Here is a 26,286-nt window from a genome sequence, read left to right on the forward strand (position 1 = left end):
TATATGACTAAAAATTAGTGAAATATTCTTTGTAGTATCTTCCCTAATGTTATATAACGATATTTCTAATTAAAAGCAGCTAGAAAGAGGTGGAATGATCTATCTAAGCTGTTTCAGTTTAATTTTAATATTTTTTAGTCGTTAGAGATAGATTTGCTTATCATTATTCAACCTATGTTATTTTATTGGAAATTTTCATAATTTCAGTCACCTTGTTGGTTTTTTTCTCTTATTGGCTTCTGGCTGGTATTCTTTTGTTGCATACCAGGTATTGGTGGTGGCACCAGAACAATTTTTGATTTTGTCACATAATTTAGAGTTAGTTACGTTTTTTCCGTCTTCTTGTTTACTTGCGTTTTTAATTCATATTTTCTTCGTTGTGCCTGCAGTTGTAACCCATAACTTCATAGTTAATAATTAATTTGTAAATAAAGTTTGTATATAGTGTTTTATATCGAGTTTCATTAGATCCGTTAAAACCAACATTTTGAGAAATACTGCTCCTGATTTTACGGCAAACAGATATATTACGATATTTTCAATTAAAAGCAGCTAATTTAAGGCTATTAAAAGCTGTAATATATTTGTTATAAATACAAGATGTAAGATAATAAAAACTAACATCATGCATTTATAACAAATACATTATAGCCTTAAAAAAAGCTTAGATTCGAAGAGGAAACATCGGTGGAATTACATAATAATAAAGTACATCTCGCCCCTTTTTATCTGCCTTTAATTGAAAATATGTTAATGTAAACAAACATCTTTATTTAGCTATTATAAAGTGAAAAAATTGATGAAACAAAACTATCAGAATTGGGTGCTAAAATTAAAATACGTATGTATGTAGTTATGAGTGACATTTTTTTATTTTAGTATATTTGGGACGAGGAAGTAGAATAGCGAAAAGACACGTCTGTTCTTCTTGCAATCGATCTTACACACACCGAAGAGGGCTCATGCAACATCAAAAATACGAATGTGGCAAAGAACCGTCCTTTTCGTGTGCCCATTGCAACTATAAGGCCAAACGTAAAGGTCACCTTCAAGCCCACATGATAACGCACTACGAACGAAATAAAGAACTATCTGTATCCAATTTTTAAACTCTGTATAATATTTCAAATAAAGCAATTTAAACAATAACTGCAAAAAAATTTGCATCTTTTTAGCTGAAAGTTAGTGTAGACATGCGATTTTCTTGTATGGTGTAAAAAATGTACTAAAATAAAGCTATCAGCATTGGATGTTAAAATTATAATGTGCACGTGTATGACCATGGGTGACATTTTTTGATTTTAGTATATTTTGGACGAGGACGTAGAACAATGAAAAGCCACGTCTGTTTCTCCTGCAATCGAGCCTACACACACAGGAGAGGACTCATGCAACATCAGAAATACGAATGTGGCAAAGAACCTCAGTTTAGCTGCATGCACGACAATTGCAATTACAGGTCTAATTTCAAAGGCAATTTGAAAAAACACGTTTACACAAAGCATAATTTAATCATGATGTAAAAACAAACAAAAGAATAATTAGCACAGTAACCTACACAATTATAAATCGAAAGTATTTAGAAATGTAAGTTATTGTTTGTTTGCAAGTAATTGCATAAATAAAATTGATTTCAATGAACATATATTTAACATTTTGAAATACAGGAGATTATGAATTATTGTAGTTGTCTGTTTTGTTTCAAAAACTGGTAAGATGCTCGCCGCATGATTGTGGCGAGTCAATCATCGACTAAACGGCTGAGTACTCAATATTACTCAGTGGATTATGCGATCTCGAGGTGCGGATATTTTTAGCTTTATAATCCTTTTGGAAGTTAAGGAAGTAACGGTTCATATATATTACTGCTTATGTAGTGAAATTTTAGAGTGATGAAGATGGGAGTCTTCCGAAACTTTATGATTTGAAAGTTATCTTTACCAGTTGTAAATTTTAAAAAATTTGAGGTACTTACTTCATGATTGTACCTCATCATCTTTGCTAACTGCTTATTGTGGTTCATTCCTACTGCAGCTGGGGGGTAGTTATTTTATACATTAACCACCCTCCTTAGTTTGACAGAACAGTTCCACCTTAATGTATCTATCAATTTTATTTTTGTAGTTGCATCTTTTATCTGCACATCATGTGAAAAAGCATACAGATCAAATCGATCACTTCGAAGGCACATGTCACTTGAATGTGGAAAAGAGCCACAGTTTTCGTGTCCTTATTGTCCAAAAAAGTGTAGACAGAAGGTTCACTTGCGTTCTCATGTTATTAGAATGCATATGAAAATGTACTCTGAAAACTCTTAAGATTAAAAAGTTATTTGTTATAGAACATGTATAATTCAGTTAAAAAAAATCGATTCTATTAAATAAAAATATTTAACAAGTTGTATTTTTTAATAAGGTGTAAGTTACATACATGCTATAGTGATATCACAGTTAGTAAACAACCATGAAAAGCATAGATAACAAAATCAGGGGGTGGTATTTTTAACAGAGGAAAATCTATTTTGATAAGTGACACCTGGGCCCATATTCATGAAAGTAGAAGAATATAACTACAACAGTACTCACTCCGTTCGTGTTGTCTTTTCCTGCCTTTATGATCCCAAGCAAGCAAAAGCAGTGGGAATATTCTTTACCTATTGAAAAGTCAATTGCAGTCTAAAAATATTTACTTACAAAAATATAGTTTAAAACACCTTGCTCTTCACTCGATTTTTTTGTCTAGATCATAAAGTTATGGTAGGAAAGGGCAACACGAATGGAGTTTTCTAATCATGATGATTACAGGAATATGAATCTGAGTGTGATTTACCGAAATAAAAAGTTTCTTTTTGTTTAAAACATCTTCTCCTCGAGTTTTCAGAAAAGCCGTGATAGGGAAGTTTTACCGACATTGTTTAGTAACTTCAGTGTTGCAAAAGTTTACGTTTGGAATATTTTTTCTCAAATGGATTTTCAACTGTATTTCACAGTAGTGTTGTAATAACTAATCAACTAGTTTTCGTTAGACAACTAACAACTTCATATAGCTTTTCTAATTTAGTTGATCATAATCTAAAATCATCCTATTCTCTATCTAGGTCGTCGTAAGCTTCATCCGGGTCCCAAGATTAAACGTAACCGCCTTTCGTTGCCACTGATACTAATGAAAGCTAATAAAACCAAGTACCCGGGCCCTCCTGTCGAAATTCCTGTGATACACGACTACGTAAACGACACTAACGAAAACGAATCAGCTGAAGGGTTCTGTTGTAAAGACTGCGGACGTACATACAAATTGAAGAGCTCTTTAAGGAACCATCAAAAATGGGAATGTGGCAAAGAACCTCAATTTGAGTGTCCCCATTGCTCATACAAAGCGAAGCAGAAAATGCATATGAATCGGCATATCGAAAGGATGCATAAGGAAATCGATTTTTCCAGTATAAGTTACGAAATGTTTGATTTAACTATTACCGATTGTTAACTCACTATAATACAGTTAATCAATCGATCGTTCATAACCAAAATTTTAAAAATTGATAAGAAATTGTGTAATTAGGTGACATTATTCGAAATAAGTTTTTTATGCAGCAGTTAAAATTTAATAGCGGAGTTGACAAATAGTTGCACAATTTACACAAAAACTTGCTTATAATCAGGGATGAAAATGTCTTAAAAACTGAAACCTTTCCTAATCTTTGCAATTAACTAATTAAGTACTTATAATATTGTTACTTTTGGATGTCAAATTGCATCACATAAAATATTTAGTTTACTCATTCACTAGCAATAATTTTTCGACAGTAGTTTAAGTAGTTAAGTATTAGTTGATGTGTTTTCTTTTAATTTACACCACCAGTGTTTTACTATTATTAATTTTACGTTACTTTTACGTACACTAATCCCCCACTTCCCTCTTACACTTAAGTAAGTAAATATTACGTTACTTGGTTTTGAAGTTATTGTTTTATCCTAGATACGTATATTTAGTTATTATGGGGATGTTTTTCTACTTTTATATTTTTGTAGTTACTTTACCATAAGTTCGCTTCTTTCGATCTCTGTTTTGCAACTGTATCTGACTACACGTTAATTATACGCTTTTTATTAGTGCATTAAGTTTGTATTGCATATGTTTTCTTAACTTTTATTTAATGAGTTCTTACGTTGTTTCATACTGTCCATGTATACTTATGAGTAATTTTTTTTCGTGAGAGTAATCAGAACTGGTTTTTATTGTTTACTGCAAGGAAGTGTAAAAAGCTTTGAACACTTACAGTAAACAGGTTTATATTAGTAATAGTAATGATAGTAATAAAACAGTGACTTAATATGTGCCTTATTGTAAGTTTTTAGATTAAGAATATTCTACAATTTATACGCATGTTTCGATTCCTATATTTCGTAGTTTCATGTAAGGCGTTCTATTGTAATACATTTTTACTTTTGTATATTGGTTTTTTGTTTTCTATTTAAAAGAACCTTTCCTTTTCATGTATTTTAATCTTTAAATTACCTAATGAGGGGAGTACTCGTCTAGTTCTGTTGAGATATGCGGCGAGTATAGGAAGTAGGTACTCGGCGAGTTCTGTTAAGTTATGCGGCGAGTATGGAAAGTAGGTTCTCGGCGAGTTCTGTTAAGTTATGCGGCGAGTATGGAAAGTAGGTTCTCGGCGAGTTCTGTTAAGTTATGCGGCGAGTATGGGAAGTACGTACTCGGCGAGTTCTGTTAAGTTATGCGACGAGTATGGAAAGTACGTACTCGGCAAGTTCTGTTAAGTTATGCGGCGAGTGTGGAAAGTAGGTTCTCGGCGAGTTCTGTTAAGTTATGCGGCGAGTATTCCACGAGTGGTGCATTAAAAACTACCAGTTTCAGAGAACTATAAATGCATTATCGATGAATAAAAGTACGTACTACTATTAGGGTTGTATTTATTAAAAGCCATTGAGAAAGATAACAATAACCAGGCTTTATTTATTGATATACACTTTTTTATATTTATTTATTGTAAATCTGCTTTGTATTCTTTCTGTACGCATTACTCGTTAAAAAATATCCGCTTTGTCGTGTAAATCTGATAGGGAATATTAAAAAAGTAGTTGTATAATTAATATCTCTCTTCTGTTTTAGGATATGGTTTGATATCAGCGGAAGCGATGGGAAGAAGACGCAATCGAAAACATATCCCTGATGTCGATGGTCGTTATAAATGTGAAAGATGTAACGCGTCCTATAAAAATGCTAGACATTTGACAAGACATTTAAATTTTCAGTGCGGTGTTGAACCCAGGTTTCAGTGTCAGTTTTGTGGCAAAAAAATCAAACTTAAGTGTCACCTTCTTAAACACATACAATTTGTACATCCTCAACAACTCTATTCTGCTTAACGCTTATTTATTAGTGAAATATTTGACCTTTAGTTTGTTATTTAATGAAAAAAACTTAATAAACGCTAATTGTTGTTGTATTTTCGTTTCAATATTTCAAAACTATTTCGAATTTAAGGTACGCTTTATGAAAATCTGTTATAGGTTACGATTAATAGACAGAATGAGCTATTTGGCGTAAGATCAGATTAAGATTAGGAAGATTGTCTTGATTTGAAATGTAATCAAGAAAACTTTGTTAGCAATAATTTAATTTAGTAGTAGGTGAAACTAAAGTGTGTCGAATAGACTGCATAGCACACTAATCATTGCTAAAACGCCATGATACAAAACGGTTCATAATCTGTACTTATTTTTTATTTTAGGATATAATTTAGTATCAGCAGAGATGATAAGCCCAAGAAGACGCAATCAAAAGTATTTTCCCGATGCGAATGGTCGTTATAAATGTGGAAGATGTAACGCGTCCTACAAAAACGCCAGACATTTGGCAAGACATTTAAAGTTTCAGTGCGGTGTTGAACCTCAGTTTCAGTGTCAGTTCTGTGGCAAGAAGTCCAAACTAAAGTGCGATCTTGCGAAACACATACAATTAGTACATCTTCAAAGATTTTACTCTGGTTGATATCGTTAATGTTTTGTTCGTTATTAAATAAATGAAGTTTTTAATGAACACTCGTTTTTATTGTTTTATAAAAATTTTTAAGTGTTTATTTTTCCTCCTTGTCCTCTTTCATACTTTACATGAAACTGCAGATAGGGTAAGATATTAATTACTGATAAAATTTGTATAAAATCGTTCGTTATTTCTATTAATTTTTTATTTTAGGGCATGATTTTACATCAGCACAGATGATAGGCAAAGGAAGACCTAATCAAAAATATTTTCCCGATGCTGATGGTCGTTACAAATGTGGAAGGTGTAACGCGTCCTACAAAAACGCCAGAGATTTGTCAAGACATGTAAGGTTTCATTGCGGTGTTGAACCCAGGTTTCAATGTCAGTTTTGCGGCAAGAAATCCAAACGCAAGTGCGACCTTGCTAAACACATACAAATAATACATCATCAATGATTGTATTCTGTTATTCAATAAAGATAATAAGAAATTGTTACCTTTTTTAATATATTAAGATTTAAGGTGTTTATTTTGTACATATTTTAAACCAAGGCTGAACTTTACCCTTTACCAAAATTGATCGTTCTGTACAGTAGAACCTCTATAACTCGAGACGCAAAAATTCGACTTATGATGGATGATTTGGACCTAGGCGGATTTTGATTCGATTTGTAGAGGTTAATATTGTGGGCAAATCCCTAAAGTCGATAACTTAGTTTTCTTCGAACTATAGATGTAATAAGTTTCAAATTATCGAGTTGTAAAGGTTGTAAAATAAAACATTGCTATATTCGAGGACTATATGGAAGTCAATAAAAAATAGGTTGGTGGGACACCTTCTCAGACATGAAGGTCTACTCAGAGACATATTAGAGGCAGAAACAGGAGTTAGGAGGGGTAGAGGTAGACCTAGATTAGATTACTGTTCGCAAATAGTTAAGAATGTGGGTTGTTCTAGTTTTAGGGAAATGCAATGTTTAGCTCAGGATAGGAATGAGTGGAGGTGCGTGTCCAACTAGTCTTAGGACTGACGACCTTATGATGATGATTCGAGATACAGAGATCCAATTTAATTTTTGGAGTTATATAGGGAAAATATATACCAAAATGGCTTCCAGAGACTCACTGATTATTTCAATTAATAGAGGGTTGAGATTTAGGGGCTTTAAAGGGAAGGGAACAAAACATTTTTTTGAGTTTTGGAGGTTTTCGACTTAAAGAGGTTCTACTGTACGTACAATTTTCTCCTGCTCCCTTTCAATGTTTGTATGAAACTGCAGATCGGGTAAGACATTAATTGTTGATAAAATTTATATAAAACCGTTCATCATTTGTACTTTTCTTATTTTAGGATATGGGTTAGGACCGCCGGAGATGATCGGTCAAAGAAGGCGTAATCGAAAGCATTTTCCTGATGTCGACGGCCGTTACAGGTGCGAGAGATGCAACGCTTCGTATAAAAACTGCACACATTTGATAAGACACCAAAATTTCCAGTGTGGTGTTGAACCCATGTTCCAGTGTCAGTTTTGTGGAAGGAAAATGAAACTAAAGTATCATCTTGTTAAGCATATACAGTTCGTGCATCCCCACGAACTGTACACTGGTTAATATTTAAAGATTTTATGACTCGGATCGCGATTTCGATCTCATTTAAATTTACACGTTGTTGTTAATGTGTTCTATATGCCTATCACGCATGTAGGTATGTATGCTACGTTGTCGATTCAGCTAGACACGTTCAAATACCTTAGTAAGATCTTGTCTAACGCTTGGAATAGTTTTAGTAGCAGCAAATACCCCCTAGATGGCGATAACTCCATTGTCTGTATTTGGATTTAATATTTTGAGTAAATGGTTACCTATTGTTTGTTATTAATTAAAAAATGATTTATATCATACTTTGTATCTGGGAATAAATATAAATAAACCTTAATTCTATTGAATAATTTTTCAACATTTGCAGAAATATTTATTTATTTTTTTATTACTTCTCAATTGGCTGGTTCTCGTGTGTGTAAATAAGCGAGCGGCATGGCCGGTTCGATTCCGAGTCCGTCTGCTTTGCTCGCAAATTTTTGTGTGGTTTATTTGGATCGCTTAGGCAAATGCTGGGGTAGTAATACTCTACAAAAGTTTTTTTTTTGTGTAAATGTGAACAGAAGGTAGTCTGACATTTACGAATCATCACCATAGGTCCTTAATTATAATTGATGAAAATATCTCACTCGATTAGGTTGTTTTAGTTAATAAGGAAGCGTTGAACAAAAGTATTGTTTATGCTGCTAGTGGTTTGTGTTTCTTTTTGTTGTTGTGAAGTGAACTGCATCGTAGTCTGACTTAAAACGTGCAATATCTATATGGATATGATATTAATTTAGGCGTTTTTGTAGGATTTCGCTGTCACAGTTGCAACAAAGTGTACCGTCACCAACAGTCGCTTTATGGGCACCAAAGGTTTGAGTGCGGGAAAGAACCATCATTTTGTTGTCCATTTCCGCCTTGCGATTATAAAGGAAAGAGAAAATGTCATCTTCAGCGTCATATTCTTAAACATACTTTTAATAATTTTTAGTTCTTTTCTATGATGTACCTATATTTATCTTAGTATTTTGTACTGTATCGTGCCATTTTGATCAGTGTCGCCATTTTCTTAAGGGATGTACACTCTCCGATGTTTCTTCAGATTACTAAAAAATGAAACATAGAATTTTGTTTTATTACTTACAAATTGTCATGGCGTTTGTACAATAAACGTCAACAATTACGGAGCCTATCAATTCCCTATTCTGTAAAGTTATTCCAAACATATACAAAATCAATTTTCCTGTGGGATGGAGATTTGTAACGCATTTAACGTTTAAGTTGGCCAGTCTCTTAATAATGAGTTTTGAGCGAGTCACTATGCGCAGAGTATTATCTTGTCCGACCAGCACCATATACTACAACCTAATCGGTCATAGTTTGCTGTAGTACAGTCGAAATAAAAAGGCAAAGTCCCCAATAAATAATGCACACTAAAGGCATATCGTTTTTCTCGTTCTTACAAACGGAAGATATCCTGTCTTTATTCTCTAGACACGCCTCCTCCACAGCTGCGTCGAGACCTGCACCTACGTTTCATAAGAACCAATCGAATAAAATGAGACGATCGACAACATGCTCGTCTTGTCATTTGTACCTACATAAAATGGGCAAATTTACAGGGTCGGCTTAATTTGTGCGAATAGTCATCTCTCTACATACATCGTTTAAGTTATTTTTTCGTTGTAACTATTGTTGTCGTTGTTTTTGTTGGTGTTATTGTTGTTGTTGTTGTTGTTTTTATTGTTATTTTTGTTGTTAAATTTCAACCAAATGGTCCAAGAAGTTTTAAATTCTCAGAGTAGAAAAATTCTCAGAGTGGAATGTTATTAATTATTTTCAAAGAAAGAAAGATTGCATTGAATTATCTTATATCTTTCAATAACTTTTTCACCATACTGTAGCACGACTACTACCTTAAGCCGATCCTGTATATTTGCTCATTTAATGTAGGTACAAACAACAAGACAAGCACGTTTTCAACCGTCTCATTCTATTCGATTGATTCTTATGAAACGTACGTGCAGGAATCGACACAGCTGTGGAGGAGGCGTGTCTAGAGAATAAAGACAGGATATCTTCCGTTTGTAAGAACGAGAAAACGATATGCCTTTAGTGTGCATTATTTATTGGGGACTTTGCCTTCTTATTTCGACTGTACTATAATATTTGATCTTCGCGGACTCTGCTTAGCCCAGGAATTGTGAAAGCTCAACGTTCACCGGACAGGTTCACATTAATTCTGGACTCACTGAGGTTTTCGCCTAAAGCATACTTTAATATTGTTTATTTTACATTAGCAGCTGATTCTGAAAACAATAAAATATACTTAATGTCTTCTGTTATTTGCTTAAACATTTTCGTTTTATGTGTGTATTCGTTTAGATAATGTAAGTGAAATATATTGTTTTTGTTTTCGTCAATGTTTTCGTATTTACCGGTCGTTTTTAGAGAGCGGCATTTAACATGATTGATTATTATTGATAATGTTTGTCTCTTTTGTTCTAGATTTGACTCCTGAAATAATAATTTCTGACGGTCAGGGTAGAAATATTTGTCTTAAATGTGGAAAATGTTACAATAGACATCAGTTGCGAATGCACGAACAATTTGAATGTGGTAAGCAGATCTTGCAGTGTCCACTGTGTCCAAGAAAGTGCAAGACAAGGGACATACTGCAATATCATCTTCGAAATATACACAAAATATTTGACCTTCACTAGTCTTATTTTTAAAATTACTTTTGTGATTATTGTAGAGACTTATGTAAAACAAGGCAAAAAGCAATCCGTAGGTATAGGACCTGTGTACCTTTTATTTGCATTTATTTAATTTTCAATCAAAGCCAAAATGATTATTTAAGTTAGTAGTTTAGACTTACGTGTGTTATTTTTTGGGATGACTTACATTTAATTAAATACTTTGGAGCGTAATGTTTATTACAGCAACACAATGTTAAATCGCAGTGGAAGTGAAGCGCCTGTGTTCTAGGAATCGGTGAGCTGTATGTTATAAGTAAATAATGATTTGAAATTCTTGTCGATCCCTCAGGTAATCATTTTACTTCAAAGTCTTGTCGAACAGGATGTACAAGACAGTAAAGTGCATTATATTAAAATGCGGCGTTATTGTGTGTTGCTGATAGAAAAAGGAGACGGTAGTATCAATAATTTTTAATAACTGTAAAGCGGTAGGTTTTTATTTTATTGCATTTTTTAAGTAGCAATATTGATACATATCTCGCAATATATGTTATCAGTCAAATCCGATTTCAGGATAAAGAAGTTCTGTCCAAGTCAACTAGTTTTTAAACTTTAAATCCTGAAATCTGGTTTAGCCGATAACAGATTTGGGACAAGACGCTCTTCAGATACATATATAAGAAGTAGTACTTATACAATATTCTACTAATTGTAACCAAAAATGAATTTATTCTTTATTCAAGTAGATTCTTAAGACTGACTTTAATTTGTAGTAAATTAAATGTGTGTCTGTAATCATTCTAGATTATGATGCAGCAACCACGTATTATATTCATTGCTGTAGCAAAACCTATTTTATGGAATATTTCTTGCTCATATTGTTTACTAAATATCTAAATATCATACTATGTTCCTAGGATGCGTTTATACATCTCAACGTTGCAAGAACAAATCGTGGCAAATTTAAAAAAAAATATTTTTAATGTTTGCTCGCCGTTCGTATGGTTTATACTGTAACCAATAGATAATAAAACTTATTGTCATATATTTTTAGTCACTGTGTACGATGCGAAGTCAGTTTGTTGTAAAGAACTGCAACATTGTAACATATTTAAATATAGCGATTTCGTCCTGTAGTTTATAAAATGACTTGCAATAGTGAAATAATTGTTCTTCTTTTTGTGCAAATTGTACACGTGTTTTAGAACGAATTATTTGTAGAAGTAAGTAAAATGTGTATCAAGTAGTTCAAATAAATCTGGCCGGATTAAACAATGTTTCATATGGGACAGCTTAAAAGACAGCTGATTTACATAGATTAGTGTAATAGTTTTATTTATTTATTTATTTATTATATACTAGTGACCCGCCCCAGCTTCGCACGGGTGTAATGCTGATACTAAATATATTTTTGTTTTGTTTAGATTATTATCGAGAGGGGAAATCTTAAATAGACAACCCCTGAACACATTAAATATACTACAGAATGTCTTTATATACAACATTCACAGTTTTTTTGTCATTAGACAATACAAACCGGCCTCCCGGCCGGTACCGCCGCAACCGCTATGTCCCTGCATTTTAAATCTGTAATATCTTCGAAAATATTCATTTAAATTACATGCTGTAAAGGGCCATATTGATCTATATTAAATGCACAATGTATTTAAGGTACTTAATTGGATAAGAATTAATGCTGTATTGCCTACAATCGCTTCGTAAATAAGTCATTATTTCTCATAAAAAGTAAAGGATAAAAATGGTTATTGTGGGTTATCCCTAAGAGATAGACATATACCATCGCGGACTTTTTTGTAGACCCTTTTAAGATGTACAATATTGTAGTACATTATTTTGATCTATCTCGTAGGGTTCAGCCAGCGTTTGCAATGTAAGCGCAAAAAATGTGTTTATTTACGACATCACATTAGAAACCTCTAAAATTATCAGTGTTTCCCTACTATATTATGCATGTATTATACATATAAACCTTCCTCTTGAATCACTCTATCTTTTAAAAAAAACCGCATCAAAATCCGTTGCGTAGTTTTAAAGATTTAAGCATACATAGGGATAGACAGCGGGAAAGCGACTTTGTTTTATACTATGTAGTGATATTCCGAGTGAGTTGCTCGCCGCTTAACGCAGCAACGTTAACTGGCCGTTATGAAACTAAGAGTCCGCGGCGAGTCTGGGCTGAGCATCAACTCGGTCACCACGTTTATTTAGCCACTGGCATATAGCTACTCTGACCACCTTATAAAATAAAACTTTCAAAGATCGTTTTTATACCCTTTTTGTATGTGCTTTTATTTTTAAACTTGATTTTTTTATTTTAGGGGAATATTTTTGTGGCATTTGTAATAAAAATTACAAAAATAAAAACTCACTGAATGCACATTTAAGCATGGACTGTGGAAAACAGAAGGCGTACAGTTGTCCGTACTGCGTGTTCACCACGAAAAGAAGATACAATTTAAAAACTCACATTATTTCAATGCACGAAAATAATTGTTTATGAAGAGAATTACTTGATTATTCTAAAAGCGAAACAAAAATACGATACATTTAACGTTGCCTTAATCGAATTTATTACGAACAAATAATTACGTGTGGAATGCAGCTTGGTTATTACTGTTACAGTTTGATACTTGTGTCCATAAAATGTAACATAAATTTTGTAGAAGTAATTTTTTTATTGTAAGTACTATATTTAATCTATGTATAATAATACACAAAATTTGGTGCTCTTATGAAGTTTTATTATAGAAAATTATTTTTGCTTCACGCATTATTTAACATGATTGTTTAGTTGATGTAGATATTTAAATGGTACTTAATGAAAGTACGTGAAAAGCAGGTTTCCCAGTTAAGTATTACCACTCTTTAATAAATTTTTATTGGGGGTCATTTAAACGGCTTTTATATGACACTTATATCTATTATTCATTGACCATGTTAGTGTATTAACTACACTTTATTTTTAGGTGAAGTTTTCTGTGTAAAATGTATGAGGCAGTATAAAAGAAAAACATCCCTTTTTAATCATTTAAAATACGAATGTGGAAAAGAACCGCGATTTGCTTGTCAACACTGCGATTATAAAGCACACCTGAAAGGAAATCTTTACCGTCATATAATTACTAAGCATACGAAGAAATGGAAAACGCTGGAGTAAAGAACGGAAATTATTGTTCTTAAAATGATCTTGTTGATTTTATGCATGCCGGCGTGTTTTAGTGTGGATTTAACGTGAAATTTTGAGGCGTGGTTTTTTTGTTTAATAAGGAATTGCTTTATATTAACTAATAAAGATTCACCAAAGAAGTAGTTTTAGGTTATTAGTTAACTTTATATTCAAACATTAAAAACCTTACTCCTTATAAGTCTATAAAGAATTGTACAATTTTGTTTAGGAAAATCGTATTTCTTATTTTGTACTCGATTTGTTTTTGTATTAACATTGAATAAATGATAAGTATCTGTTTTGTTTCGTACTAAAGTCGATTACTTTATTTGTGTTGCACAATCTTTTGTGAAAATGTATTACTAACTTAGATGGATATGTTAAATAGCAATAAGTATTGGGTCTGTATAATTTGAGGTTATGACGAAAATTAGATCTTCAGTTTTCGATTTATTTTCTTTTGCATTATTTTTTTAGTATTATTTCCCTGCTTAAACTGCGGGAAAATCTATTCAAGAAAGAAATCCTTAAGCAATCACCAACGTTACGAATGTGGAAAAGTGCCAGGTTTCTTTTGCTCCCATTGCAACTATAAAACAACTCTTAAGGGAAACTATAGAAGACACTTGATTTTAAAACATAAGATAAGAAATTAACATAAGAACTTCACGCATTGAATATACTAAACTCACTTTGGGAAGGCGAAGTAGTGTGTTCTGGCCGATTCTGGTACAAAATGACGCCCTCCCTCCTCCTTATTTTGTAACAGAATCGGTCAAAACACACTACTTTTAATAAATATTGGACCGAAAGAGTGCCAGTTTACTATCTCGTATGATCCAGTATAGAAAAACAAAGAAAACTAGCATTGCGTGGTAGTAAAATGGTTGCTTTTTCATCCTAATCCCTTTTTGCTGACTTTGACTTTTTGATTTTATCCGTTATCCTAATTTACTTTTCACTAAAGTATTTAAATTCTTGGTAAGAAATTTATCAATATTAATACTAGATGTACGTATTAGTTCTCATCAGTACGTCATAGACAGTTTCATTAAATCACCCATCAGACGAAGTTGTTATGCAAAATCACTACATGATGATAAATTATCTGCAGTTTGTTACAATATTTGTCTATTTGTTTGTTGTATGTTAAATAAAACGTTTTTGGTGGAAATACATTGGGTTAAGTTGAAGTTACAGATGAAGCAATTTGTGTATATTGAAATTATTATTACGTTATGAAATCTTAAATTTTCAGTGTATCAATTATACGCAATATTGTTTTAGTATTGTTTCAATGCTCAAATTGTCCAAAAAAGTATACAAAGAAGAAATCGTTGAGTAACCATCTGCGTAACGAATGTGGGAAGCAACCGCAATTTTTTTTGTTCACATTGCAACTATAAAACAGTTCGTAAGGGAAACTACCGAAGACATTTACTTCTAAAACATAACGAACCAACGAAAACGTTGCAAGTTTTTTCTTAAGTATAACATATTATGTACTTATATTCATCGGCAAAACAATTTGGGAAGGCTAGGTTGGTAATAAATAACTGGACTCGTACTTTGACTATCATGTTTGATGAACCCGGTGTGGAGTAATCAAAAAATGAGAAGGAAGATAATATGGTTGAGACAATAAACAAGTAAATGGCTCGAGTCCAATCATTTATGACAAACTGCCTGAGCATTTCGTAAAAGTACTTATTTGTTTCCAATTTGTATCAGTAAAAACAGTAAAACAAAAAGTAAAAATATGTATTAAAAATGTATTGCGTTTTGCGAATTATATATTTATTAAATATGTATTTTTTAGTTTTTTTAAAACATATATAGATTTTGTTGTACAATGACATGTGAAACCGTGAAAGAAGTAGCTTACAGGTATTAATTATTTGGGGTTGTTACAAAATGAAATTTTTTTTTTTAGTGTTTGATTTATTGTATGTAATTGTTTTAGTATTATTTCACTGCACAAATTGTCAACAAACGCATTCAAAGAGAAACTGGTTAACTAATCACTACCCTTACGAATGTGTGAAACAGACACGTCATCATTTATGTCCGCATTGTAATTATGAAGCAGCTTGCGAGGGAAACTACCGAATACACATGCTTCTAAAACATAACGAATTAATATAAGAAGTTTACACTTTTTTTCTTAAGTGCAACCCAGGTCAGTTTAGGAAGACGAGGTTGTTAATAAATTGTTAAACTGAAAGAGATTTATTCTTATCTTTTATGCATTTTCGATATTTTCCAACCTTTCTAAATGTGTCGATTAGGTTTTTCAAGTGTATTACACATTTTATTTTAGGGTTTCCTGAATGTTCGATGCGTCGGTCAAAATATTTCTGCACGAACAAATTCATCTGCAGTCAATGTGGTAATAGATATAGGAATAAGGATAACCTACGAAAACACCTTCAGGAATGTGGCAGAATACCAGTCAACAAATGTCCTTATTGCGACTACAGGGCCCATAGAATTTACAATATTAAAACTCACATGTACAGTAAACACACGGGTATCAGAAACTGTAATGACAATCTTTATGTGGATAATTATACAGACAATTGTACTTAATAACTACTTTTAATTTATGTAATTGGTGAAAATTTTTGTACATACATTTCACGCTGTGGGAAATATAGAATGTTTAAAACACTTCTGATTCTTTTTCGATTGGGAAAATACGAAGCCAGAGCAAGCGCTAGGGACAATTGTAAGAAACATTTGAAAGTCGAACATTTCTTCCAACATTTTCTGAACTCCGTGTTTCTCTAGTAACTAAAATTCTTTAAGAAGCTTTTAATAGTGGTTAAAATTTAATACTAATATGAAAATTCTTATAATTTTTATCCGCTACAAATTACCTCAAATCTGTCACTTAATAAGTCCGTGCCGTGGCCGTTACTGTTGTTACCTCTTGTAGCTTAGTAGTAAGTGTATTGGTGCGTCAAGCCAAAGGTCCCGGGTTCGATTCCCGGCGAGGGAGTGACTGCAGCAACAATTTTTCCTCATTTGAGTTAATTTATAGTGAATAAAAATTAAATGAATTTTCATATTAATATGAAAAATTTGTTGTTGAAATTTAAAATGGTGATGGTAAGCTTGTACTATATAATATATTCCTTTAACTACCGATAAGTATGTATAAACATATAAAGAGAAGGATGCAATAATAACAGAAAAATATTTCAGTTCGAATACATGTAAGACATCCAAAAGCAAGAGCCCCAAAAACATACATATCGCCGGAGGATGCGGTGCCGCAGGTGATAATAAAGCAAACGCTGTCAACGCCGTTGTTTCACTTTTTGAACGGTTCCGATGAAGACATTATTCCTACGACTATGCGTCAACAGAAAGATGACTTGGAAGGGTTGGGTTTTGATTGTTTTAGTTGCGGCCGTATTTACAAACTCAAGAGCTCATTGCGCAACCATCAAAAGTGGGAATGTGGGAAGGAGCCTCGATTCAAGTGCCCTTATTGCGACTATAAGGGCAAACAGAAGGTTCACATTAAAAGACACGTTCAAAAGATGCATTCGCACTTATCAAACGATGATGTCGAAAAGTCAGCAAGTGGCGAAGGAAGCAAAAAAGATTAAACATGTTCCTAACAATTGGATCTCAATTTTTGCACTATGCGAAGAAAGCCTCGGTTTTTCGATAATTTTGATTTATTTTTTCCTGTTTTTATCCTACGATAAATTTTGTAGTGTAACATTATATTTTCTAGATATAGATACATTATATGGCATTAATACCTTACCAATAGTTTGCAAATGTGTTGCTCTAAATTGTTCGGTTAAACTACGTTGTTCCTTTTCCATTTGAAATACCTCTTTTTGTCTGTGATAAAAATTGACAATAATTCATACTATGCCAACGTAACATGCGGCTGTAAATGTGCCTTTATATTGTTAAGAGTAGTTTTACTTTTTTTATACATTTATACCAGGATTGATTATTTCTCGTCGATATTATTGTATATTTTGACGAAGAAAAAGTTTGAAGTAAGATATATTTTTAATATTCAACTAAAGAAAGAAGAAATCGACTTTTGAATGTTACAGATCTATAAAACAACAATAAATACGGTGACTGGGTTTTTGTAACTTATTAATTGCATATGTATTTTATACCGCCTTGTTTGGATAATATTTTATTGAAAAAATGTCTCGCTTTTATTGTTATCATTCTCAAATGCTTGGTTAGGTTTATTATATGCATTCATTGATATTATTATGTGATTTAAGTATTTTGATTGTACCATTTTATATCACACATTTACCATATGGTGACTTATTGGGAGTATTTTTTATATAAATTAGAGGTTAAGTTACAGTTACGTAGTTGCATTCTTTTTAACTAAAAATATATCATTTTGTATGATCATATAATGTTTCGTTTTTTTTGCGAAATTACACTTCATAATTAATTTAATATTGACGTTAAGAATAGAGCGCGCAATTCCCACTTAACCCTATAGTCCGAACTGTCCACGGCGTGCTAATGGGAACCAAAGAGTTCGAAGTCGCACTTCACGTCTGATAGTTTGTATTCGCCAAATAAAAGTCTCCACCGATTGGCATGGTCTAGAGGTTTAGACCATTACTTAGCATTCGGGAGGACGATTCCGGGTCCGTCTGCCTTGTTCCATGTTTTTCTGTGGTTTCCTATGATCACTTAAGCAAATGCTGGGGCAGTAATAATCCACAGATAATCTTTCACTCTCTTCTGTTTTCATTTCGTCCGTCTCATATTTCTCACCTGAACCACCAACCACCCATTCCCACAATTCCTGAAAGAAGGCTGAAGAGGGCCTTCCGCCTTACCTTCCGGCTTATTACGGAGGGACTGGCTAGTGGGAATGAAACACCCAAAAGTTGTTTTCTTTTTACTTAATAGTCTCCGAGCACTGCACACAAAATTAGTGACTCGCCTAATGAGAGATTCACTTAATCCTTTTTTTATTATTTGAGCGTAAGTTGATATCGCCTACAAATGAACATTTGTTAACGATAATAATGTTAGGTTTCATTTACCAGTTAGTATCCTTATCGAAACACAAGAATGCCACGGTATTTTTGTTCGTTGTAGATGTGCTTTAGTACGTTGTGTTTGTTTTATGTGTAATTCATACATAGTGCCCGAGTATCTACATTGTGTTTTTTTGTGCTGCACTATTTTGTTTGATTTCTACCTAATGCATTTGTGTTTCAGATTATTACTCTGACAAAATATTTGATTGCAAAAGATGCGGCAAGTCGTACAATAAAAGTTACACGTTGACGAGGCACTTAAAGTACGAATGCGGAAAATTACCGGGTTTCCAATGCCCTTATTGCATTTACAAGAGCAAACGAAAGGATGCATTAAAAGCACATTGCATCCATCTTCATGGAAAATACGTGCAGTCGTTTACAAAACACCAATGACTTTTTTATAGACTTAAATGACGGTTGAATTCGTTCAAAGATTATTTGGTTTTGATGTAACGTTTTTAATAAATAATAGAAATTGTAGGAATGTATTTAAGAGAAGCCAATTTTATTATTATAATATTTGAACAATATCCTGTACTGTTTTGTAAGGACTTGTGGTATTTAAGTCTTTGAATTCCTCTGAGAATTATACCAAACCGATCTCCGAATGTACTTATTGGAAAAAATAGTCGTAATTATTAAGTAGGTAGTTTATTTATTCATTTTTTTGTGATTTTATTTATACCTATATATCGAGAGTTACCTGTAGTTTTAAATAAATTGATTTCACATGAATTATATTTATATTTTGTAAGCGCATGATTATACAATATGCGATTATTATCTGTATATAATAATATTTTGCATATTTTTGACGATAATAATTATTTCAGGGAACTTCCAAGATTATGTTGTGGATTCAAGCGGACGTTTTCGATGTAAAAGTTGTGGTTCGTCTTATAAACAGAAGCATAATTTAAAAGTTCACTTAAAATACGAGTGTGGAGTTCAACCTCAATTTTCTTGCTCAAAATGTAAAAAACAGTTCACTCGAAACAGCAGCTTGAAAACTCATCAAGCTCTAGTTTGTAAAGTTTATCGTTTCAATTAGACAAACTAATAGTACAAAAATATATTTAAATCGAACGTTTATACAGTTTTTAAACGTTAGAGCAACTAGTAAGTAATTTTGTGCTTGTGCGGCGAATAAATAATATAACCCATAATCGGCCTGTGTGCTCTCTTGATCCGGCGAGTAATACGAGCTACCGGTAGCCGCTTGTTGGATGAAAAATATAATCTAGCGACGGTCACATGTGACGCTATATATTACGACCCAGTTTCAACCGCTTGTGTGACGAGTAATATAATCGATCACTAGTTGTTTGCGGTGCTGCATATCCGGTCTATTGGTGTGGCGAGTAATTCGATCCAGCGGCAGCCGCAGTGTTGCGGCGAGTAATATAATCCAATAAGCTGCAGCCGCTTGCACTGTGGGAAATATAGTCCAGTAGCAGTCGGTTGCTGTACGGCATCGGTGACTGGGTTTTTGTAACTTATTAATTGCATATGTATTTTATACCGCCTTGTTTGGATAATATTTTATTGAAAAAATGTCTCGCTTTTATTTGTTATCATTCTCAAATGCTTGGTTAGGTTTATTATATGCATTCATTGATATTATTATGTGATTTAAGTATTTTGATTGTACCATTTTATATCACACATTTACCATATGGTGACTTATTGGGAGTATTTTTTATATAAATTAGAGGTTAAGTTACAGTTACGTAGTTGCATTCTTTTTAACTAAAAATATATCATTTTGTATGATCATATAATGTTTCGTTTTTTTTGCGAAATTACACTTCATAATTAATTTAATATTGACGTTAAGAATAGAGCGCGCAATTCCCACTTAACCCTATAGTCCGAACTGTCCACGGCGTGCTAATGGGAACCAAAGAGTTCGAAGTCGCACTTCACGTCTGATAGTTTGTATTCGCCAAATAAAAGTCTCCACCGATTGGCATGATCTAGAGGTTTAGACCATTACTTAGCATTCGGGAGGACGATTCCGGGTCCGTCTGCCTTGTTCCATGTTTTTCTGTGGTTTCCTATGATCACTTAAGCAAATGCTGGGGCAGTAATAATCCACAGATAATCTTTCACTCTCTTCTGTTTTCATTTCGTCCGTCTCATATTTCTCACCTGAACCACCAACCACCCATTCCCACAATTCCTGAAAGAAGGCTGAAGAGGGCCTTCCGCCTTACCTTCCGGCTTATTACGGAGGGACTGGCTAGTGGGAATGAAACACCCAAAAGTTGTTTTCTTTTTACTTAATAGTCTCCGAGCACTGCACACAAAATTAGTGACTCGCCTAATGAGAGATTCACTTAATCCTTTTTTTATTATTTGAGCGTAAGTTGATATCGCCTACAAATGAANATAAATGACTTACTTTTATAAATATTTCGAAGAAGAATAGAAGCTTTAATATTTTATTTGCAGGAAAACTTAATGTGTTGCATGAACGCCTTAGTCTTTAGTCAACCGTAGTTATTGCTTTTGTTTTGCTAAAAGATTTTAATTTATAGAAAACAGGGCAGTTCGTAGACCGATCTTGACGATTCGACCGTACACTTGCAGACAATGTGGAATGACGTTCAAAAAGAAAACCCATCTGCGCTTCCATATGTTCAAAAAATGCGGTGTCACTCCGCAGTATAAGTGTCCCATGTGCCAGAAGATGTACAAGAGTTATTACTACTTGAAGCATCATCTCGTAAAATATTGCCAGTTTAGCAGATAAATCATATATAACTCGCCATACCATTTACGCTTATGATATTAATATTATATTATTATTGTGCTAGGGCTATAAGAAAGGTACGTAGCCAGAAAAGGTTTTGTAATAGGATTCCAAATACCATCGTGATTCAGGATGAAATACACGAACTTCCTCTGCCCTTTATATCTCAAAGGGTATCCTACTATTCTATCCCTTTCATAGCGTTTTGTGGTCTTCTAATTTTTGTATATTTTCATCATCTTCCCAAACCACCGTATCTTAAACGCTTCCAACCCTTTTTTCTATTCTAAATACAATTCACTCCCCTTTTAACCTTTTTATCTTGAGTTAAAGCAAGTAATTGAGATCCTTGAAAATTTGTGGAATATCTTGTTAAACCCGAAGCGTTCAGAATAAACCAGTTAAAAAGCAAAAGTTGAGGATGAATTGTCGTTCTTCATCGATCTTAACATTTGGACCCTTTGACTGCGTGCCTATATATAGAAATATTTATAGAATTGATGTATAATTTAATCAATTACGTTTGTATGTGTGCGTTCAGAAAATATTGTTTTTGGTACATTTGCGGTTTTAATTGTTTTTTTGAGCTCTGATAATTCGAAGTAGGTAATAAATAGGTGAGTAGCAATAACAACAATTCTGTTGATTCTGATTCTATATTGATCTCATTGTCAAACAAAAATGCCAATCTTTAAAATATGTTCAGTTCCAAAGAAAAAGTATTTGTTTTATCATCCAAAGTAAGGTTTCTGTTTATTAATAAATAATGAATAAAAAAAGTCAGTGTTCGCCTACGTATAAATAATAATAAGAAATAGTTAAAAAGCACTTATTATTCTATTGTGTGCTACTAGTTTAGGTGTGCAAATTAACGCATTACCTACATGTAAGGCTTGTAGAAAATATTACAGCTAGTACTAGAATTAAATCTCCAAAAGACTTTTTTATCATATGACTTTATCTACTTATTTTTTACTCTTTTATTACGTTAGAATATAGGATCATTTAATTACGATATGATTGTAATTCTTGTTGTATACACAAACATATATATATATCAATTAATGTATTCCCAATTATTGATCAAATATATACACTTATATACTCTTTTGATGTGCTTTTAAATGTTCACCATCGTGGCCGTTTTGAGGTGTGATAACTTTTATGAAAATTTATTTTGTTTAAAATCTAGAAACTGTTAAACACGACGTGGCTTTGGAAAGACCAATATGTAAAGGATAAAAAGTAAAAATTCTGAATAGCATTCACTAATATCAATTTGTTTCAGTTAGAAGACAAAATGACTTTTCCTGTGATATATGCAACAAGAGATATAAAACCATGGAACAGTTGTGGAGACATCAGCAATACGAACGCAGTAAAAGTATCGCAACTGTTCAGAAAATGTACTTGTCAAATAAATAATTATAATTTATTTATTAATTCGCTGCTAACAATAGGTATTTTGTCCTAAGTGTCAGTGGTGTGCAAGTTCATTAAAGTTCTGATCAACAGGCTGCTTTAAACGCTACAATTACAAACGGTTTTTATCTAATAATAGAGAGGGTTTTTTGATAGTTTTTTATTTTAGAAATTGTACTTAAGTTAGTGGTTTATTTAATAAGTAATCAATACTTGGTATAGTTGGTGCATTTAATGTAATATGTATGAATTGATTTTAATTTTTTAGGTGGAGAAGTCTCATCCGATAATAAATAAGATCAATAGGCTCTACGGCTATTTTAATTTATTTTATTATTGATCGAGCTATCACCTTATTACTTACACTCATTTAATTCGTACATTTTTTAGAGCAAAGAAAACCCTACGTGTGTGATCGTTGCAATAAGGCGTACACAACGAAGAATATATTATCCAGACATATTAACCGGGAGTGCTCTGTCATCCCTAGATTCCAATGTACATTTTGCGGAAAGCGATTTAAACATACACATCATTTGAAAGGTCACATAATTAGTATACACTCCACAATGATGTAATTTTTACTAAATTTTTGCTGTATAGGTCTTGTAAAAAGTTTGTTGATAAGTATTTATAATTCAATTCTCCTATAAAAAATAAAAGTAGCTGTATTTCTCCGTTTATAATGTGAGTTTTATGGGGTTTCCATTACCTATTAAAATAAATATTTTATTTTAAGAGTATGCTGTGCTTGTTTCTAATTGTATATAAGATCAAGATGATGCTTTAACTTTTGTTAATAATAAATACCTACCTGTTTGCTGCTTTTAAACGTTTTCGTATTTTTTTTTTTTAGTTAGACGAAAGAAAGAAAAAATATTTCCCTGTATACGCTGTGGAAGGAGTTATACAAGGAAAGATATCCTTACTCGACACGTAAAGCGCGAATGTCAAGTAACACCCCAGCTTGAATGTGGTTATTGTGGAAAAAAATGTACTTACAAATTTCAGTTACAAGCCCATATAATTAGAAGTCATATGAAGTAGCAACATTAACTTAGTATTTCTGCATAAATAAATTTTGTTGCTACGCATGGTAGGGTTAAGGGAGGCGATATTGAGGTACTGAAAAGGTTGGGGTTTTGTAAAATTTCATCTGCATTTATTACAGCGTTTATATATATTTACGAATTTGATAACTATTACATTGTTTAATTAAAAGATCCACTTATGTCATAGGTTTGCTTTAGATATGTCGTATATTTAAAATGTTAAAATTAAAAATTTCGACTTTAACGTATTCGAAATAGAAATAAACAATTGGAAAAAATTGGACGGGTCTTATTCGGGTGTGTGGTTGGTTACCTACATTCAGGCGTGTAATTGACTGTATACATTTAAATCATGAAAAATTTACTTTCGTCAGTAACAGCCCATCCTACAGCCTCTAATATATATATTGATATTTATAAACAAAATGTATAGGTATGACATTTTTTTACAATAAAGTTTCTTTTATTTGTAAGCGACTGTTTTGGCTCTGTTTTCAATATAATCTGCGTAGTGACAATTCTGTGTGTTTTGTTTGTGTGTTTGCTTACACGTATTTTTATTTGTAGCGTACCAATCTGTGGCTAAATTTAAATGTAATCGTTGTGGAAGAAGATACGCGGAAAAAGGTAGTCTTCGGAGGCACATGAAATGCGAATGTGGCGTCCTACCTCGGTTTGAATGTGGCGGTTGTGGGAGAAAATTCAAACATAAATTTAATATGAAGACGCACATTGGAAGAAAGCACATGGAAAAGTGCACCGGTTCTAATAATATATTGTAGTAAAAGCAAAAAATTGAGTAAGTTGTTACATATATGTATAATAAAAGAAATAATTGCGATAGTGTCCTTATGATTTCATTGAGTGCGGTTACGTATTAGTCCATGTTCTTATAAGGAAAATAGAAATCCTTATGTGACAGCGACTAAGTAGTTGTTTCAGCTTGGTTTTCTTCGCCAAACTTTGTATATTGACAGAGTTTTTTTGTGCTAACGTACCTTTATGTTTGTAGTGAACCAAACCACGGGTAAATTTCAGTGTGGCCGTTGTGGCAGAGAGTACGTAGGAAAGTACACTCTTGCGAGGCATGTGAAACGTGAATGCGCCGTAATACCGCAGTTTGAATGCGGATACTGTGGAAGAAGATTCAAACATAAATTTCATTTAAGAACGCACATTGGCCGGAGACATGCGGAAAAACACCACGAGGCTAATCCTAACAGGTCAAAGTAAAATTGAAAACCGATTAGAGAAGATCGTATAAAAAACACAATAGACATGTGAAGTAATTGGATCATCAATTTAAACCGTTGTATGTTCTGGTAGATTGTAGTCGAGGCATAGAACACACAATGATATGGATCGCGGTGAATTTTGTTTTTTTATTTACAATTCTCGTTACGGATAACCTTTCTATTTTGCGGATAATCCGTATTTTTGGGCGAGTAATCATATTATTTTAGGAATTAGCCGTGTCTTGCAATTATGCTAAACTGTGAGTAATCCGTACTTCCTGGCGAGTGAAGTATTCGTGGCGAGTATCATTCCTATTTAGTTAAATATCCATCTGTTCCGCAAAGGGTACCGTTGATTTGGTTGCAGTCTCACGGCGAGTAACTTTTTTATTTTGTGAAGTATTCGTGTTTCATAGCGAGTACCCTTGTTTGTTACTGAAATATCTGTTCATGTAGCACTAATGGTCTTATTACTTTCCGAACTGTTCATGTTTCGCTGCGAAATTTGCTGATCTCTTTTGAGTTATACTCATTGACTAGTCGTGTTAGCTTAACAAACATGGTTAACAGTACACTTTGGTTCCAGTTGTTTAAGATATCTGTACGTACTTGTTTGCTGTTTATACTTAAAAATGTTCAAAGCTACTTATAAACTAATGCATTTATGTATGTTGTATAAAAAACGCAAGGAAAGTAAATAAAGTGCTGCTTTATTATAAATTTTGTAGTACCTTCTTGTTTTAATTATTGCAACTACCCCTATATGTTCTATTTTAAATACGGAATAGTTAAACTGTTTGTATATAATTTGAAATTGTATATACCTGTTTTTACTGCCTTTTAATTGTAGAATGTTTAGTATTAAAGTGGTTGGTCATCGTTTCTCAATGTATTCACGAATAAATAGCTTCATTAACTTTTCTTTGCTTTTAGAAACGTCAAATTTTCGTCCTAAGCACGAAATAGCAAGGTACCCGTGTAAAAAATTCGTTTGCCAGATTTGTGGGAAAGTTTACATCAACCAAAGAGCGAATTTGTTGAGGCACATGCGTGTGGCCCACAATATGACTGTAAAGAAAATGAATCCGAGGTCTCTTAATGTAAACGTTGTGGCTAAGTACACTTGTCCGTTCTGCGGAAAGGTCTACATTAATCATAAGACCAACCTGACGCGTCATATACGAGCTGTACATACCTAGAAAGTTTTGTAAAGTGATCCACATTACGTATGTATACTTCATTTACTTTCTGTAGCGATGTGCCCCTTCCAATGTCTTGGATGCGCGC

General features: G+C 33.0%; 1 protein-coding gene across 22 annotated transcripts in view; it reads left to right on the forward strand.

Moving 5' to 3' along the window:
* Positions 1–26,286, forward strand: part of LOC108742239 (longitudinals lacking protein, isoforms A/B/D/L) — a 124,524-nt gene that overhangs the window by 50,434 nt on the left and 47,804 nt on the right. The window contains exon 5 of one of the 22 annotated variants that reach the window (XM_025978845.1): positions 16,686–17,110. The exons of 11 other annotated variants lie outside the window; for them this stretch is intronic. In XM_025978845.1, coding sequence (XP_025834630.1) covers positions 16,686–17,095 — 410 coding nt within the window. In that variant the 3' untranslated portion in view covers positions 17,096–17,110. Of the gene's footprint in view, positions 1–879; positions 1,147–1,305; positions 1,539–3,097; positions 3,620–5,130; positions 5,468–6,216; positions 6,477–7,356; positions 7,632–10,097; positions 10,328–15,798; positions 16,083–16,685; positions 17,111–21,075; positions 22,402–25,932; positions 26,214–26,286 lie in introns of those variants that run through there. 10 more of the 22 variants (XM_025978846.1, XM_025978851.1, XM_025978861.1 and 7 more) reach the window with 10 other exon arrangements.

The sequence above is a fragment of the Agrilus planipennis genome, unplaced genomic scaffold, assembly GCF_000699045.2.
Source record: "Agrilus planipennis isolate EAB-ADULT unplaced genomic scaffold, Apla_2.0 scaffold317, whole genome shotgun sequence".
Classification (NCBI taxonomy): domain Eukaryota; kingdom Metazoa; phylum Arthropoda; class Insecta; order Coleoptera; family Buprestidae; genus Agrilus; species Agrilus planipennis.